Here is a 19,894-nt window from a genome sequence, read left to right as displayed (position 1 = left end):
ACTGAACCTCCCCATTTCTTCCACTTCCCCCAATTCATCTGTAATGAAAGACTGTTCTTACTTGGATTGTTGTGTCCAGTGGATACATGCTGAGAATCCTAAAATGACAAAAAAAGGGAAAAATTAATTTGTTGTAAAAAGCAAACTCAGTCTGAACAAGAGATATAAGTGTATCATTGGGAAGCTAATTGTTTACTGCAAACTACTGCAGTAAAGTTTTATATGAAAGTGCCTGGTATGCAGGTACTCTAGAAAAACATTTTGTACCACTTCTTTCTACTATTGATGGTCACTTTCTCCCTTCCAACTTCCTTAACTTGCACCTTGCCTTCCTTCAGAATGTACAAATGGTTCATGATATCATATAGAGGGAGCTGGAAGGGAACTCAGAGGCCATCTCATCTAACTCCCTCATTTTATAGTTAAGGAAACAAAGAATTATGGAGATTAAATGACTTGTCCAAGGTCACACACAGTAGGCTCCTGAGGTGGGATTTAACCTATGTCTTTTAATTCCAGAGACAGTGCACCATGCTGCCTCCACCTCATTTTTGAAGATGAGGCAGGAAGGCTACCAATTCTGGTGTCTTCATGTTTGAGACAGTGAATATCCTCTTCTGTAAGATTTCTGATACATAGAAAAGGAATCTGCTTTTCCCTCATATCTAGAGACTGAATTTGCATTAAAAGTAAATTATACTTCTGATCTTGTTTGACTTGAGAATTCCCTTCTCTCTTGCTCATGAAGATGTACACTTAATCTAACACATCAGGGAAAATGAGAATAGGAATAAGTAATGACAGGTATGAAAAAGACACTGAAAACAGAACCAGTATTAAAAATATGGTAGATTAACTATTTTAGACTGGTTTTATAGAACAGGATTAATATCCACTTTATAGGCTGTGTTATTTGAAATTTTTACTACCCTTCCTCTAGATTAGGGGGATGTGATTTGACTTACGTTAGGTCCAAATAAGTGGGGGAGATGGGACCAAAATCTACATAAATTGACATTTTAAGAATCTATGATACCAGAAGTTGGAAAATAAACCTTTTAGACTGCTTTGTTTTACAACCAGTACAGAATGACATACCTGGATGTTTAATAAACAAATACTACATGTAATGATGGGTGATGAGAGGTAGTATGGTATAGTGGAAAGAGCATTGTTTTTGAGTCAAAGGATCTAGACCTGGAGCTTAGTTCTGTTACTTACTATGTGTGTGACCTTGGGCCAGTCATTTAACATTACACTGAGCCTTAGTTTCTTCACCTACAAAATAAGGGAGTAGAACTGGATGGTTAAGGTGCCTTTCAGCTCTAAATTCTATGATACTAGGATAGCTGTTCATTAGTTAAAGAGAAACCACAGACTCTATCATGATCCTGAAACTAAATGCTAAGTAATGCTAACTTTATAAGATAGAACACAAAAATAAAAAGTCCCCCTACCCCACCCCAATGAAATGTTGCAGTAGAAGACTATGAGAAACAAGGAACACATTTCTGACAAAGAAATGTTCCCAAGTAGATTATCCAGACATAAGTGTCCCGGGGGCAGCTAGGTGGCATGGTGGATAGAGCACCGGCCCTGAAGTCAGGAGGACCTGAGTTCAAATCTGGCCTCAGACCAAGCACTTGACACTTGCTAGCTGTAGCTGTGTGACCTTGGGCAAGTCACTTAACCCCAACTGCCTAAAAACAAACAAACAAAAAATAGAAGTAAGTGTCCCAAGAGGATTAGTTTCCATCTTTTGCATCCTAAATAATTCAGAGCTTTTGTATCTGAATATGAGCTGTTTTAAGTTTTTGAATATGAAAAACAAATTTGATGTTATTTATGTGAAAAATGATTATTAATAACCAATATCTTGGAGATTCAGAGCTTCCTTCAGCCCACTTTTCCCAAAGTTCTTACTTTAAGTTCAGTTTTTCTTCAGAAGGACATTACTGATAATGAGCTTGCTTTGACTCTCCTTATCCTGGTCAGCCCCCCCCCCCCCACCTCCTGCCCCAAGCTTGCAAGCAGTTTAATCTAAGGTAGGAAAACCCATTGTGTTCTGCTTAGGCTTGGATGGAGACAGATTCTTTTGTCTTGATATCCCAAATGAGGGGGTGATGGTCTGATAAAAGAGGTATTTCCTCTGTCCAGGGGTGAAATGATGATGGAGTGATATCAGCCTCTGTTGAAAGGTTATATAAACTGCGCATCCTAACCCCGAAGTGAGCATCAAATTGCAGATCCCATGCATGGACACATGCATGCTGCCTGCTTTGAGAGAAATATGGATACCACCTAATTCCATTTGTTTTTCTTAGTTGGAATTCCCTAGGTTGACATTTATTTATTTATTTGTTTGTTTGTGGGTTTGTTTTATTTTTTTGTGTAGGTTGACATTTATTTATTTATTTTTGTTTGTTTTTTATTTTATTTTTTTTTGTAGGTTGACATTTAAACACCCCATTCATCTACCAGAGTGATCCTTTGATGTTTCACTAGAGTGTACTCAAAGGCTATGCTAGCTGAAAACAAGCTTGGACAAGTTCTGTGGAGCTAGAAAGGCTCTGTATCTGGTTCTGGTGATGGGCTACATGACTGTCATCAAAGGCCAACTAGCTAAGTCTAGAGAGGCTTGTCACTGGTTTGTCTGAAGGGTGATAAACATTTTGATGACCACAGCTCTCCAAGACAATCTACTACATCACAGAGAAGTTCTGACATACATTTGCCCGCTGAGAACGTACTTGCTGACCAAATAGCCAATCTCAAAAGTGTGTCTTAATTGGTTGTTTAGAGAATCTCATCCTTTGGCTGTGCCCTGAATAAAAGCTAAATCAAAAATGGCAGAGATGATGATGTAGGACAAGTCTTTTAGTTGAGCCCTTTTCCTTCATGAAAATTCACTGTAATTGTTATTAAAACTGTGCAGTAGGTATTACAGGGAATGAATTCTTTTGATTCCATCTCAGTGGGGAGGAAAACACACAGAAAATGGCAGCAGAGACTTAAGATAATATCCTGGCTCAGCAACATAATTCTTATACTACCTCAGACCTCAAATTGAAGGGTTTGGATTGGGGTCTCTCTAAGCTCTTCTCTAGCCCCCAAATCCTATGACTGTACCTTAGCCATCTTGAATCACAGAGAGTGACCAATAACCATAGATTATTAGAAGACTAAATTGTAAGCTAACAATCCAATACTCTGACCCAAGCAAAAACAAAGAGATTTCACGTGAGGTGATAACTGCATACTAAATAGCAAAAACTTTACATGTATAAAACAACAAATTTCCATTAAAACATCTGTGAAATGAGGGGAATATTGTCAATTACTCAACAAACATTTGTAAAGCTAGTTGGCCTTTGATGACAGGCATGTAAAGCAACATTCTAAGTACTATGCCAAGTGTTCAGGGTACCAAGCCAAACACCCCCTTCCCCCAAATCTCTGTTCTCAAGGAGCTTCCATTCAATTATCATTTTTATTTCACATGAGGAGAAAATGGAGGCAAAGAATGGTTAGGTAAATTGTAGCCAAAATCACTCGGGAAGTTTGAGGGAATAGAGATGAGAATTGAACCAAGAATCCTTGGCCAACATTCACTATTCCATAGTACTATATTGCTTTTTTACCTGATGCATAATTTGCAGTATAGATTGAAAATCACAGTATTTCCCCTACTTCAGAAAAGATTTGAGGCTCAGGATAAGACACGTAAGGACAAAACAGAATACAGTTCATAGGAGGAGAGAAGGAGTAGAAAATCTCAAGCATCAGAGTTGAGGAGATGAAAAATAGATCACGTATTTGGTATTAATTTTAATGACAACTAAGACAAAAAAGTAGCTAGGTTAGATTATCTACACATAGTTTTCTGACAATGCAAAATACACAAATTTGTCTGAGGAGATACATTTTTACCTGGTCTCTGGATACTATGGACACTAGATTTAAAGAATCATAGTTTTGATTCAAGATATAGCAATTGTTTAAACAGATGGCTCTCATATGGACTGTCTAAAAGGTTAGAAGGCATAACATTAAATCTATTTTTTTTCCTTTTCAAAAGCATTTTTGTGAGGGATTGAGTTAATATGGCCACGGTTCTGTGCTTTCTGCTGATTGGTTATATTTGTTTTAATATTTTTACCATGTTTTTAGTTATACTCAGTAACATTGTTATGAAATATCCACCAGGAAAATAATTTTATAAGGGGAAGAAATATAGAGAACAAGAGAAAGAGAAAATATAAATTCAATCACATTTTGAAAGGCTTCACAAGGGCATTCCCTTTGTGCTGAATTTCACTGTCATAACTCAATCATTCAGTGTATTAAAAAGAACTTTGTATATTGCAGCAGGTACTGTGTTAGGCACTAGAAATACAATGACAATAATGCCCTTACCCTCTGCTCAAGTCCTAGTCCAACAACTCACTCCAATATGGAGATGATCTTGAGTTACTGAAGACTATAATAACTTGGGCAGATCTTATCAAAGACTCTGAGTATAGACCTGATGACAGATTCTCTTTGTTACTCAAAGACCAATCACCAGAATTCTAGCTAACAGGTGATTTTTTTTTTAAATCATAAAATTTCCATAGTTGTGAAAGGCTTGTAATTTGTGTCTTGGAGGGTTATGGTTATGATGATAATAACTATCATTTATAATAGCACTTTGAGATTTACAAAATAATTTTACATATATATGTATTTTACATTCACACTTATTTGTGTCTAATGGTAGCCATATCTGGGGGGAAGGAAGAAAAAAGGGGAAAAAAAGAAATTTATATGATAACTATATTCTATATTTAAAAGGAATAGCAAGTTGTACATAATAGATTTGCAGTTTCGTGTACAAACATCTTTTTTTAATTTTACTATGTTATGGAAATGCCTGTTTTATTTCATGAATTAAAAATAAAATAAACAAAGCTTTTAAAAAGGTTTGCAAAATATTTTACATATAGTATCTTATTTGATGAAACCATGGACCATAGGATCATGGATCTAGAGCTTAAAAGAACATCAGCTAGTCTAATCACTTCATTTTACAGATGAGGAAACTGAGGTTAAAAGGTTAAATGGGAAGGCATTTAAATGACTTACCTGAAGTCCCAAGCAGTTAATATGAGAGGTGGGATTTGAACCCAGGTCCTCTGACTTCAGAGTCAGTGTTCTTTCCACTGTACCCTTCTGAGCTAAATACTGATAGAGTTTTGAGAGTAAGAAGACTTGTGGCCTCCCAATTATTCAGTATGAATAAGTGGATGACATAACAGAAAAAATAACATTCTGGGTAGACACCAAGACAATACATTAGATGGCAGAATTTTAAAGAGTCTTTAAGTCTACCTAATGAGCACTTCACTTATCCAGACAGACCATATAGAAGGGCCCCTAAGCCTGGGTCAATATATTCTAGCCTGTATGGCCAGTTCTTTTCTAGGATCTCTGTTCACCGATGGGTTAACAACTAAGAGTATTCCTATGATGGCTTCTGTGGGTTTACCTGTTTTTAGATATAAAGTTATCCATAAAACATAGTCCTGGGACAGGCAGATTATACAATTTGGTGTTGTTCTGATCAATAATGATATGTCAACAGTCTGTAATTTGCTTTTTTATGTTTGCCAGATCACTATTAAATTGATACTGGGACAGAATACCAACAGTGTGAGAAATTAATATTTCTCTCTTGTATTTAATAACTAATTATTGAATCAAGACCAAGGTTTTTCCCCTTTTCTACTTCCTCATTCAGCAATCAACTAGTGTGAGAGATTTACCCAGGACAAGATCTTAACAGCTAGTAAAAGAAATTCTAAGTTTGGGTTAATGGGTATATTCCTGCTCAATATGTTTGCTCAGACAGGTCTGGGGAAGTGTTGATTCTCTCTTTTGTTTTAACAAGTGATATGGAAATTGATGTCTCTATTGACCAAGACTTGGGCGATCTAAGTGTACCCTAAGAGGCTCATTTTAATACAGCCCACCCTCACTGTTGACCCATCAGAGTTGATTGGCACCCCTCAGGAGCACCTACTCTTTGAAGGGCAGATACACTGTGAGGTCACAGCCATGAAGAGTCTTTGGTCTAAAAGAGATAGCCAAATGACCATCCTTTTATTAATAACGTCGTTTGGATTTATAAAGATCATCATCATTTATGATTACACAGAAGCTGATCTATAACCTGCAACTCACTCTTTTACTTATTCAACCCCAGAGGTCCAATCACCTGTTAGAAGTGCTTCTTCTCCCCATTTTCTAAAACTGATGACCGATGGCATATAAAACAGGAGGTATTGCTCATGCCAAATTTGTCATGCTTTTGAACAGGACTTGCAGATACTGGTCAAGACCCAGAAAAAACAACACTTCTAGAAAAACTCTAAGAACTTACAGCAAAAACTAGTTTCTGGAGCCAGACGTCACTGATGGAGGACCATAGGCACAGAGGGTGAGTGGACTACTAAAGGCAGAGAATTTTTGTTGTCGTTTCATCTGATTTCTTTTTCTCTTATAAACTTGCCCTCTTTGGAACCATTTGATGCCTGTTCACTCATCCTTCTTGCTTATACTGGTTTACCTATATGGAAAAAGCTGGCTCCCTCTGGACTCTGCAGGAAGGGAAGGTATCCTACATAGTCCTTCAGACTCAGGTAATGATCATTATAGGAGGAAAAGAAAATCACATGGTATTCTTCACACACACACACACACACACACACACAAACACACACCTTCCAATTTTTTAGCAAAAAATACATTGAATTGATTTTTAGCTAAAGTCAATTGAAATGTTCACTTTCAGGTAATGTCATGGCAAATCGAGTTTTAGGTCAAATATGTATTTTTTTGAAGCATGTTAGACAACCTAAAGGGTGTGTTTAATAAGATGCTTTCCAACCTTGAGGCACTGTCTTTTCCAAATGCTCTCTTTCATTCTCTTTAATGCAGAAAGAGAAAGAAAGGCAACAGGACTTTCATTTCAGTAATGATGCTTGAATTCCTCTGTGTAATGCTTTTTAAAAAATCAATTGGCAAAAATAATTTCAGACCGGGTGTGATTCCACCAGACGCGGACCTTGTTGCTATGCGAGAACTATGTGAGATGCTTGTGAAAATGACATTAGGTTTGGACACTGGTTTTCTGAGAAGAGAAATGAGTTCTACAATTTGAGTTCTTTATTTGCATTTCAAAACTTAGGAGGCTGCTACAGAAATGAAGGAAAAAAGGAAAAAAGAAAAGAACATTCTCTCCTCTCGTGGTTTGAACACCTGATAATGGCAGCCCATTCAAAAGTGTCCTATCTTTTCTTTACCAAATCCAATTACTTTTGAGGTCTGAAGAATGAGGCAGAAAAGTCTGTTGGTGTTCTTCCAATGAATTTGAGAATCCAAATTAGCCCCATAGGGAACAGAAAATCAAAGTTCAGTAGCCACTGACTATACCGTATATTATGTCCCTCAACACATAGACATAATGGGGAAGTATTTGGAACTACTTACCTGATGTATTTAGTAGCACCTGGCATGCAGAAAATGCACCATTAAATTGACTTTTCTTGAGACTTCAAACAACCCCCTTAATCTTAATGTGTGTTTTATTTCATTGTTTATCTGCCTACGTGCACATGATGCCCCTCTAATTTCTTCACTGATTCCAGCTCCCATATAGTACAATAGTGATAGCCTTTGAAACTTTAATGGCCTAATTAATAAATTGCAAGTCTCAAGCTGTCAGGATACTAATTAGTTGAGATACAGGTTAAAAGAAGTGCATTATGTGTGAAAATTAATGATGGTCATACTCTATTTGTAAGGGATGAATTAGCAGCACATTCTATGAGCTTCTTGGAAGGGAGGAGCCTTAGAGAAAATGTGAAGTGTTACTATGCTTCGATAAAAACCACATTTAGTTTTCTCTATGAGCAAAAGGAGAGAGAGGCAAGGAGAAACAACACCACTGAAATCCCCTCATCAGTCTGGAAGATGCCTCATTGAAATCTGATTTCCTCATTTAAAATGAAAACCCTCTTGTTCTCCACCACTACTATGTGCAGGAATTTTGTACTAGTGGGACACCAGACATAGAGACAGAGCACATTAAAAAGCTAAGTAATGAGGCAGGAGTTTGGGGGACACTAATAGATGCTTTCTGTCACTATCTCTGCCTTCACTCATTTCACATGATGAGGTTGCCCTTTCCCTTGCCACGGCAAACTCCACTAAATACATAAGTGATCTCACACTATCGTCTCTTCTTCAGCAGATTTCCCTATCGTTTCTATTCTCTCACTTATCTTCAATCTCTTCTCTCTCACTGCACACAAACATGTCCTCCCACTCCAAACAGTTTCAGTTGATCTGTCCATCCTCACGAGGTATTGCCCCACATCTCTCCTTCCTTTTGTGACTGAGAAGACTCTTTACAGTAGGTGCCCCACTTCCTTTTCTTTCACTCTCTTCTTAAACTCTTTAGTCAGGCTTCCAACTTCATCTTTCAATGGAAACCTCTCTCTCCAAAATTACTAGGGCTCTGTTAATGGCCAAATTTAATGACCTTTTCTCAACACTCATCCTTCTTGACCTCTCTTCAGCTTTTGATACTGTGTTGATCACTCTTTTCTTCTTGATAATCTCTTTTGTCTAGGTTTTCATTACACTCTTGGGGCCATATTCTTTCCTCCTGGTTCTCCTCAAACCTATCTGAATTCCCATTCTCAATCTCCTTTGTTCTTTGTCTGTGTCATACTCTCTAAAATGTTCCATAGGGCTCTGTCCTAGGACCCTTTCTCTTCTCCCTCTATACTATTTCACTTAGTGATCTCAAGTCAGCTCCCATGGATTCAATTATCATCTACCTCTATGCTGAAAATCCTCAAATTTACTTATTCAGCCTTAAACTCTCTACAGACTTCCATTCTCACATCTCAAATTGCCTATTGGCCATCTTGAAGTGGATGTCCTACAGACATCTTAAACTCAACATGTCTCAAACTAAACTTATTATATTTTCCCTTAAAAACTTCCTTCCTTCCAAATTTCCCCTATTATTGTTGAGGGCAATGCTAATCTCCCAGTCAACAAGACTCACAACCTAGTTGTCATACTTTACTCTTCACTCTTCACCCTCTCTCACCCACCATCTGTTACCAAGTCCTGACTATTTACCTTTGTAACATCTCCCACATACATCCCCTTCTCTCCTCTGACACTGCAACCAACCTAGCTCAGGCCCTCATCACCTCACACCTTCAGCTCATTCTCCATTTGACTTGTTTGTATATAGCTTTTTGCATGTTATCGTCCCGTTAGACTGTGAGCTTCTTTGAGGGCAGGGATGGTGTTTTACTTTTTTTTCTGTATCCTCAGTACTTAGTACAGTGCCTGGCATGTAGCGGGTACTTAATAAATGTTTAGTGACTGACACACAATAGATGATGCCCTTCATGTGTCCCAGTTTCAGCCTGGTACTTAATCATATCCACTTAATGTTTCTTGAGACCTAAATGAGATTTTTTTTTAAATCTTGTGTCATGAAAACAACTTATTACACCAATGAGTGGATATTCCTGCTTTTGTTCCTAACACAGTTGCCTCTCATTCCAGAGGCTGTGCAAGGTGAATTGGAGTTTCCCATAGGGGGCTGGGATTAATTTCACAGAGCCCAGTTTTAAAAGCTCACAGGGAATCTCAGTTCATTGAATGTGATACGTTTTGGAAATCTCTTAACAACTTCACATCTTTCCTTCTCCCTGATTATTTCCAGTCTTGTTGACCCTTGCTTAGATTGCTCTTCCTATCCCAGTTCTGGTACCCCACTGCTATGCTTCCATTGACCAGCAAAGAGTGACCTCACTCCCTCACTCTGTCTGTCTGTCTGTCTATCTGTCTATCTACCTACCTACCTTTAACTATTGTCCTTTATTGGTTCTGTTTGGATATTTTTGCTATGGCCCTGGGCCCATGTTATCTGGTCCTGAAAGACCTCAGCCTATACTAAAATAAGATTCTCAGTTCTTCCCATGCCTTAGGGTCCCTACTCGAAGAGGTCAAACAGGCCAACAGGTTTTGATTTGTCTTTTGGTACGAGATAGCTCTAGAACTTCAGGCCTTGCATGAGACAGGGGCAACAGCTGGGTGGCTCAATGTATAGAGTATTGGGCTTGGATTCAGAAACACCTGAGTTCACATCCTGCTTCAGACTTATACTAACTGTGTAACCCTGGACAAGTTAACCTCAGTTTCCTTACCTGTATAACAGGAATAATGCATCTAATTTACAAGCTTGTTGATTAGGGTTAAAGATCAAATGAGATAACACAAGTAAAATGCTTTGCAAAGTCCAAAATGTTACATAAATACTAACCACTATTATTATATTGCCTAGGCAATGATACGGTGGTATCAGAAAAGTTCACTATATAGCATGTGTGTGTGTGTGGGGGGGGTGTGTGTGTGTGTGTGTGTGGGTGTATAAGGTTGTTGCTAGCCAGCTAGCCCCAGTCCTAGATATCATCCTATAACACTCCCCTTTGCCGTCCCACAACTATTAAGCTCATTTCCTATATCAATCCCGGTTCCTTTAGAGTTCGGTAACAGGAATATTCACCCTGATTCACTATACTCTCTAGGGATTGCTTTGTTGACTGGACACTTTGGCCATCTGCCAACATTCCAGCCAATTCCTTGGGAGAGCAGGGGTGAAAGGTCACGGTAGGAAGACAGTTTTAGATCCTTTGAATGAATACCAATCAATCAATTGAACTTAAAAAAAAAAACCTCATTAAGAAAGAGTAATGTCAACAATACAGCTGAATCAAATGTTTCATTGGTACAATTCAATTTAGATTCAAACTGCACGATCCATTTTATTTGACTCTGAAAGCTCCATTTGCCATATACGGACATAGCCAGACCTACTGTATATAGCGGTATTATTATAACAATGATAAAGTACCTTTTTATCTTTAAATTTTGTGGGTTATATTAGATTTTGACAACTGATCAGATTATCTGTGTTAATGGTTATAACAGCGAGAAATAATCATATAAAATACATGTAAAATTATTCATGGTTCTGGTTCATTCATGAAAAACTTTAAAATTAATTTTATGGAATTTTTTCTGCACCTGTCCTTTGGTAAAATACAAATCTTTTTGAAAGCCACAAAAATATCCTCTCTCTCTCTCTCTCTCTCTCTCTCTCTCTCTCTGGAGGAGATTGGGATCAAGTGACTTGCTCAGGGTCACACAGTTAGTAAGTGTCTGAGGCTGGGTTTGAACTGAGGTCCTCCTGACTCCAGGCTCTGTATTCTATCCACTGGGGCCACCTAGCCACCGCTCTCAGCTGTTTTTTAAGGTACTAGTGAGGGGAGACTAGAGGGGGTGGTGGAAACCCAATGAAACAGATTCCTTCTTTCTTGAGCAGAAATGAAATCACCAAACAAAAGCCCTTATTAAAGTCTTAAATCAGACTTAGAGCATAAAAAAGTCTGAAAAAGTCAAGCAAAATGTTAAAAGCAACAAAAAAATTAATTCTGTATATCTCTTTTTGTCATATTCCAAAGAAGTGAGCTGGCTTTGGGTTCAGAAAGACCAGACTTCAAGTCTTGACTCTGACTTGATTAGTTGTGTGACTTTGTCCAAGTCACTTAACTTCTCAGTACCCTTGGGCAAATCTTTAAAACTATAGATGACAAATAACTGATGTGTATTGGTCAGGAAGCTCTCTCTCTCTCTCTCTCTCTCTCTCTCACACACACACACACACACACAACTAATATATATCAGAAAAGAGAACATGAAACCAACTTTTCCTAACTTCAACACTGTCTTTTTCAATTATGTGTGTGTATCTATACACACAAACAAACACACATACAAAAATGAAAACACTAAAATTAGTGCAAAGTTTGTACAAAAAAAAGAAACAAAGAAATCAGAAAATAAAAGTGTGACTTTGCAAGTAATATTCATATAAATATATGGTAGGCAGCTGGTGGTACAGTAAATAGAGAATTGGGCCTGGAGTAAGGAAGATCTAAGTTCAAATGTGGCCTCATATACTTACTAAGTGTGTGACCCTGGACAAGTGAGTTAAACTCTTTCAGCCTCAGTTTCCTCATCTGTAAGATGGGGATAATAACAGCCCCTACCTCACAGGGCTGTTGTGGGGATCAAATAAGATAATAATTATAAAGTACTTTGCAAACCTTAAAGCACTATAGAAATGCTAGCTATTATTAACCATTATTTGAGATTAGTAATTAGTAATTATTTGAATAACTATTAATTATGCTGTTAAATTTGCCAACAGTTATAGTACTCATGATATTTTGCACAGTACCAGCAAGTTTTACGTAATAAATAAGGCTTCAAGTTCAAGTTTTACAATTTTGGTGCGGATAAATGTATGCCTGTGATATTATTTAAGGAAAGATACTACTACCTCTATAGAAATAGCAAAGATTAGAGCATAAAAAATATAGCACTCAGTTATATTAAAGCATGTGACTTCTGAATTATGTAAAGTCTCACCTTATTTGGAAATGAAAACTTGCTTGGTTCTAATTTACCAGGTGTATGAATAGCAGAAAGAGGTGGAGGCCAGGAATGGGTCATCTCCTGAGAAGGTAAAACAAAACACAATATTGTGACATGGGAAATATTTAACAGTCGACTTATAAAAGACTTATATAAACAGTTTTCATGTTGACCTGGGGAAAAAAAAAGACATTACATTTCCTTTGCTTCCTTTCAAAAACAGAGTAACCTTCCAAATCTCTTTTCTGTCATTACCAACCCCTTGAATTTCCTAATCCACCTATGTGCTCCATTTCTCCTAATAAACAATGACAATATCCAAGCTCAAACTAAAGCACATGCATGAAGGACACTCTTATCTTTATTAGAACAGAAATCCTTTCTCAGTCTCACCTGAATTGAGCCTATGGGAGAAGAAAGAATATGGTAAGGGAAAGTTTTATGGACTGCAATAGTTCTGTAAGACTACACTCCAATAATGCATACATGTTATGTCAAAGAATGCAAAAGACAGTTTTACTTGATTCAATTAGTTTTGTTTTGTAAATATGCTGGAGTGATAGAGGAGATGCTTGGTTTTATGATAAGATGCTCACATTAAACCTCTCAGTTTATCAATATAAATACTGTATGTAGAGAGGCAAAACAATTTCACTTGTGAGATTACAAGGAGGCCGAAGATAATTTCATTTTTATGTCACAGTACCAGAGTTTTAGTACAACTCACAATAATTTAGAATATACTTCTGGCTTAGAGGTGAGCAGGAGAGTTTACTGATGAGATTGTGAATCCTACTTTGTGCCTTTCATTTCCAGATCTGAACACACACAAAAGCAACAGCTGATCCCTTTTAAGATAGAGACATCCTCTTTATTTAGCCAAAGAGATGTCCTTACCTCCCTGCTTGGGGGAGATGAGAAGTGTGCTTACAGTTCAACAGTTTCATTAAGCACATGCTTTCTGCAAGGCAGCACGCTAGCAGACACAAATATGGAAGACAAACATTTTACCCTCAAGAAGTTCATAACTAGTAAGAGGTAAGAAGCATATACAAGTAACCATAAAACAGGCTAAAGTATGGATAAGAAGACATCTAGGTCCTGAGGAGTGTGAATAATGAATCCTTCGAAGTGGTTGCATGTATTACAATTAATAATTTTAAAGTTATAGTTACATCAAATACTGTCATTTGGTCCAGCCCAATGAAAATATGTAGTGTGAATCTGAATGATGTAAACACTTCGGAGGACTCATTATTTGTACTAATCGGGACCTTCCTGTACAGCAGAGAATGGTATTAGAGATTCAAGGTGGGGTAGAGAAGTCACTTCTTGGGCAGGGAAGGCTTCATGGAGGAAGTGGTGCCTGAGCTGGTTCCGAAATGAAGACAAGGATTTCTACAAGCAGAAATGCAGGCATATTTCATTGCAATCATTAGGAGGCAGTATGACGAGAGGTGGGAAGGGAAAACAAAATTCAGTGGAAATGTTAAATAGTCCAGAATAATATGATGGGGAGTAATGTGAAATGAGGTTAGAAAAGGAAATTTGAAGCAGATTGTGGACAGCTGTGAATGTCAGGTTAAGAAAGTTGGTTATTTTTCAGCAGGCAATGAAGAACTACTGCAGGTTTTAGAAAAGAGTAATTCGCTAGTAAGATTACTCTGGTGGCAATGAGGAGGCTATATTGGAGCCATGGAGATCAGTTAGGAGGCCACTAAAATAACTGAGACAATTTGGTAAGGATCTAAACTAGAGTGGTCAGAATGAGATTGGAAAGAAGAGGAAGAGGGGAAGCTGGATCTGAGATAGAGGAGATATTCTAGACATACACAGAACTTCAGTAGTTGACTGGATGTGAGAAAGTGAGGGAGGCAAGCGGTCAAGGATGACTAAGTTTTCAAGACTGGGTGACTGGAGATACAAATTTAGGGCTGAGGTTGGAGCTAGACATAGATGTTTAGGAATCATCTGCATAGAGGTGATAATTAAAACTACAGAAGTAGGTGAGATCACCATGGGAAAATGAAAAGAGGTAAGTTTCAGTTCATCAGGACTGAGTAACAGAAGACTATTTCTTTTTCCCTCATAATAAGCATAATAGCTGGTATTTCAGGGAGGAAAATAACAAATACATTAAATGTCACAGAAGAGATGTAGGTTTATGACTTTTAAAAGTACTATATTGATTATAATTTTCAATGTTATAGCAACTAAATATGAATGTAAATTAATGTTTATCATTGAATATTTCTATTAAACAATAAATGAACAATATTTATTAACTGCATATTTCTACTGAACAATATACATTAACCATATTTACTACTGAATATTTCTATTAAGCAAAAGGACCATGGTCTAGATAGTTCATAGTATTTTAGAGCTGGAAGAAGTATTGGACATGATATAGTTCAACCCTATCATTTTACAGATGAAAAAATTGAAGGCACGGTATACAGTTCAATTCTTAGCAGTAGATCTGGAGTAAATCTCCAGTATATCTCAAAATGAGATTACCTGACTCCCATCCCGGTAGTACCAACTATGTCTTGAAGACAGAAGTGTTTTCTATTCCTTTGATATACCTTGTCCCAAGCATCTGTACTGTACAATTCTTCACATACAGTAGATATTCCATAAATGTTCTTTCTATTAATATTTTCCCATCTATATTCATTCATGACATTGATCTATAGTTTTCATTGTCCATTGCATCTCTCCCTGATTTGTATATCAGGACCAAATCTGTCTCAAAGAAGCAATGTGATAAGGTGCCCCTTTTACTCATTTTGCAAATTGTTTCTGAGAAAGAAGTTATTTGATCTTTAAATGTTTGATAGAATTTACTTGTAAATCCACCTGGATCAGGCTTCCTCCCACCCCCACCCCACTGACTTTTTTTTTGTTTATGCTTTCTTCAATTTCTCTTTCTGCTATGACTTTCTAGATTGTTTTTGATAACTGCTATTGCCAAAAAAAATTAGCAACCTATAGCTTATATGGTGATGAATCTCTCTATATTTAGCTTGGCTGGTTGTGAGCCCAAAGATATCCAGAGTCTGACCCCGGGCTCAGACTCAAAGTCTACTCTGTTTGGTAAGGCTAGTCAGAACTTTTGAGAATCCCTGCTTATTTCTGTGCCGGGATGAGACATCAAAGTGGAGCATAAATGTTTATATGTTGTTCTAAGAACATGAACACCTCCATGTCTTACCCTTCAAAGTTTCCTTTTATTCTGCCCTTCTCTACATCACTCCTTTCACTTCTTCCACAGTTGTTTTCATTCTTCCATACACTCCCTCTCCCCCTCAGCTCTTCAATTCTTCTTCACCTAAAAATCATCCATTCAACTGTCTATTCTGCTATCAAAGTTTGGCCTCATACTTATAACTGTGCACCCAGCGGACCCAAACTCATAGGTGCAACCAAATTTATATGGTATGTTTAGATATCAAGTCATCAGTATGGACACAAACAGTATAGATATATACCTACTGCAGGTGTCAAAAGAAGGATATGAAAAATTGGTATAGTGGAAAGAGGATTAGACTTGGAATCAGGGAGACCTGAGTTTGACTCCTAGTCTAATATGAGCTACATGACACAGGATAAGTCACTTAACCTCCTTCAGCCTCAGTTTTGTCATCTGTAAAATGGAAATAATAAGAGCACCTATCTCATGGGGTTGTTGTGAGGATCAAATTAGAAAATATATGTAAAGTACATTGCAAAACTGAAAGCACTATAGTGTATAAATGTAACATATTACCACTGTTATTGTTGTTGTTATCATATCAGCCTTCTGTGTCACTCTTCCCCTTTTGTGATTGTTATTTTAGCATAAATTATTGGCAATGATTCTTCTCTGTATCTGAATGCCTTACATGGGTACATTTTGTTCCTCCTAATTGGAGGCAAAGAAGGCTAAACTTAGTCCTGGATCACTTTAAATGGGGAAAAATTCCCAAACATGTTCAGAGCTTTGCTTTGATTAATGTCTACTGGTAACAGACAATATCAAATAAAAATATATTTAATAGATCAGCAGTTTATTATGGCAGTGATTAAAGAGTAAAACAGTAGGCAAAGCAAGGGTTGGGGCATTTTTTAAAGAGACAATAACACCGAAATGTCAATGCAATATAGTTCACTAGCTCTGGCTCCATTTTATAAGATTAAGTGCTTCTATGTGGCTCTTTCAGTTAATGAGGGAATACCTGGAGGAATAGCCTTGCTTATGTGGCTGCTTAAACATTCAAGTCAAAGAGAATGCCCATGAAAATAAGAATTAACAACATGGTGTATTTTAATATATGTCTGCTTGTAATGAAGGTGCAATAGCTATGTGGATTGATTGTCCATTAGGTTAACTTTTCCTGCAGGGGTTGTACAGGAGAATTAAGTACATGCAGGCTGCACACTGACCCAAAACAGAATAGTCCTTAAAGAGATTTTTGGGATTCTTTACTGTGATTTTGACTGTTTGGGGTGAGAGTGTCAATTTTTTTTCCATCAGAAAACATCTGAAATTATAATGGGAGAATCATGGACTCTGGAGCTAGAAGGAGCCTTAGAGATCATCTAGTCCATACTCCTTAATTTACATTTAAGGAAGCTGAGAATGCAGAGTGGTTGTAATGAAAGTTATTTGGAAAATGTGGTTTGCTATGTTAGGATTTCAGCATCTCAAGGATTCAGTCAAGCATTTTACTACCTCAGGGACTTTGATTTCTTTGACAAGGTTGTACTTCCTTCCACAAATACTAATTTTGTTCACCTATTACTGGAACCTGAAATGCTGTGCACCCAAAATCTTGTTATCTGGAAGTCTTTTCTCTGGTTATGAACTTCCCTGATATGGGATCGTGACCCACAGTTTAAGAAACACTGAAGGGGTTGCGAGTGGAAAAAGTTTAAGAAGCCCTAGAGTAGATAAAGTCTGCCATCTTCAAGTTTAAAGTTAGAACATTTTCCAGCTTAGTAGGACCTGTCTGATTTTGCATTCTCTAGACATAGAATTTGAGAACTCAAGATCACCTCCATGCTAGATTGAAGAATTAAGAGTAAGACTTTAATGGAGCTTGATATGTGAGTATTTGATTGATTTATGTGTAACTTTTTCATCATGCCTCCTGTCTAAAAGAAAGCTAAGTTACTGCTTTCAAAATCTATCAGACTAGCAAAAAGTTTTTTGACTCACAAAATTTCAATTCTTTGTTGCCACTCCTCTCTCCCCATGGCCATTGACTATCTCCTCTACCAATGAGCAAAGACTTGTATAGAAACAGAATTTTCAAAGTCAGTGACTCTAAAACCAAGTCATCTCCCATCCCATTCTACAAATTCTCCTGCCCCTTTTCCTACCTGCATGGCTTCCCTCCCCCTTGACCTTCCTTCTCACTTTAGAGAGGATCAGGATCTCACTCCAGAACTCAAAGGCTTCAAGGATCTTCAACTTTGAGAGATTTAAATTTCTTAGCCATAGGGATAGGCTGCCATATTGCCCCTTGCAGAAAGGAATAGTTGTTTTAAAAGGGCCTCTCCTGTAGACCATGGAGATTTAAATTTGGAATGTAAGTAAACTTTTAATATAGTCTGACTAAGTGGCTTGGCTCATAGCTCTTCACATTTTGAATGTCCTTGCTGTGGGGCTAGTCAGTGTTCTAGTTCATCATTATGGACTCTTTGAAGTAGCCATGGCCACCTGACCACAGTCCCACGGAACACGTTCACCCAATCAGTTACCTAGCAGGCCAGGGAAAATTTTTAGTAGCTGCCAGTGAATGGGTGCCTTCTTCTGTCACAAGAATGGAATAAGAGAATGTTAATTATGACCATAATGATGTGTTTCCATCAACACAGATTCGTATAAAAGTCAGAAAAGGGAACCTCTTGTTCAAGTTTCATTCCAGGCTAAAGTTAAAGTTAATCTACCACACCAGAATTTATTTTGGGTCCTAGATACGTGGGTTGGTGATGATTTTTCATGGCAGGCGGAGAGGACTAAGTCAATTGATTACAAACAATATAGCTTTTGCTGAGTACTTTTTAAATCATTAGAGAAGGAACTGTAAGAAATCTTAGAGGCCATCTACCCAACCCCCTCATTTTATATATTGAACGGTTAAAATCTATAAGAATATGAGTCATTCCCCAATTGATAAAAGGTCAAAGGATATGAACAGGCAATTTTCCAGTGAAGAAATCAAAACAATTTATGGTGATATGAAAAAATACTCTAAATCATCATTGATTAGAGAAATGCAAATTAAAACAATTTTGAGATATCATTTTACACCTATCAGATTGGCTTAAATGATTGAAGGGGAAAATGACAAATGTTGGAGGGGATGTGGAAAAATTGGGTCACTAATTAATTGTCGGTGGAATTGTGAACTGAGCCAACCATTTTGGAGAGCAATCTGGAACTGTGCCCAAAGAATTATTAAACTAAGGGCGGAGTCAAGATGGCAGAGTAAAAGCAGTGACTTGCTTGAGCTCTCCCCCAAACCCCTCCAAATACCTACAAAATTGGCTCTAAACAAATTCTAAAGCAGCAGAACCCACAAAAAGACAGAGTGAAACAAATTTCCAGCCAAAGACAGCCTGGATGGTTGATCAGAAAGGTATATTGCACTGGGCTGGGAGAGGAGCACAGTTTGGTGTGGGCGTGCAGGCCGCAGTGACCCTGGAGCAGGCCTCTGAGCACGGGCAGCTGTGGTGGTTTCCAGACTTCTCAACCCATGAACACCAAAGACAACTTGGAAGGTCAGCCGGGGGAGAGAGAGAAGCCAGTGGTCTCAGCTCCAGTCCCCGAGCTTGGCGGGACAGCGGCTGCCTCCTGATCTTCTGGCCGCCAGACTGAGGAGGAATCAAATGACTGATCAGAGGGTGATTGCAGGGATCTTTCTGCTGGTTCAGGATTCTCTTGCTTTGCCTGTGCTTGGATCTGGGTCATAGTTCTGGGTGGTGGTCCTGGAGCGAGGAGGAACACTGGCCTGGTGGAGCTGGTAGTGGCTGTGGAGACGAAACCCTCCTCACAGTTCCAAGACAGAAAAGAGTGCTTGTGGTCACTCATAGAGCAGAGCACAGGCCAGGAAAGGAGTAAACACCTCGCCCTTGATCATAACACCTTGGAAGAACTGAAAATTTACATGTCCCTAGAAATATCTCTGGAAACAGCTGCACAAAACCCCTGAAGCTTGGGACAGTACATTCTCCACACTGGAAACAGACTGCTACCTCAACAAAGAGTTTATAACTCAAGTTGGCTGGGATCATGAGCAAGCAGCGCAAAAAGAGTCAGACTATATTATCTTAC

General features: G+C 38.0%; 1 protein-coding gene across 1 annotated transcript in view; it reads right to left on the bottom strand.

Annotated features, from left to right (window-relative positions):
* AFF3 (AF4/FMR2 family member 3) overlaps window positions 1-19,894 on the bottom strand; it is a 666,987-nt gene that overhangs the window by 232,047 nt on the left and 415,046 nt on the right. The window contains exons 5-6 of the mRNA XM_027842571.1: window positions 12,565-12,651; window positions 62-98 (exon numbers count right to left, since the gene is read on the bottom strand). Coding sequence (XP_027698372.1) covers window positions 62-98; window positions 12,565-12,651 — 124 coding nt within the window. The remainder of the gene's footprint in view (window positions 1-61; window positions 99-12,564; window positions 12,652-19,894) is intronic.

This window comes from Vombatus ursinus, unplaced genomic scaffold, assembly GCF_900497805.2.
Source record: "Vombatus ursinus unplaced genomic scaffold, bare-nosed wombat genome assembly UNPS02014877.1, whole genome shotgun sequence".
In the NCBI taxonomy this organism is placed as follows: Eukaryota; Metazoa; Chordata; class Mammalia; order Diprotodontia; family Vombatidae; genus Vombatus; species Vombatus ursinus.
The sequence above is the reverse complement of the archived record's forward strand: the minus strand, read 5'-3'. Positions and strand labels throughout refer to the sequence as shown.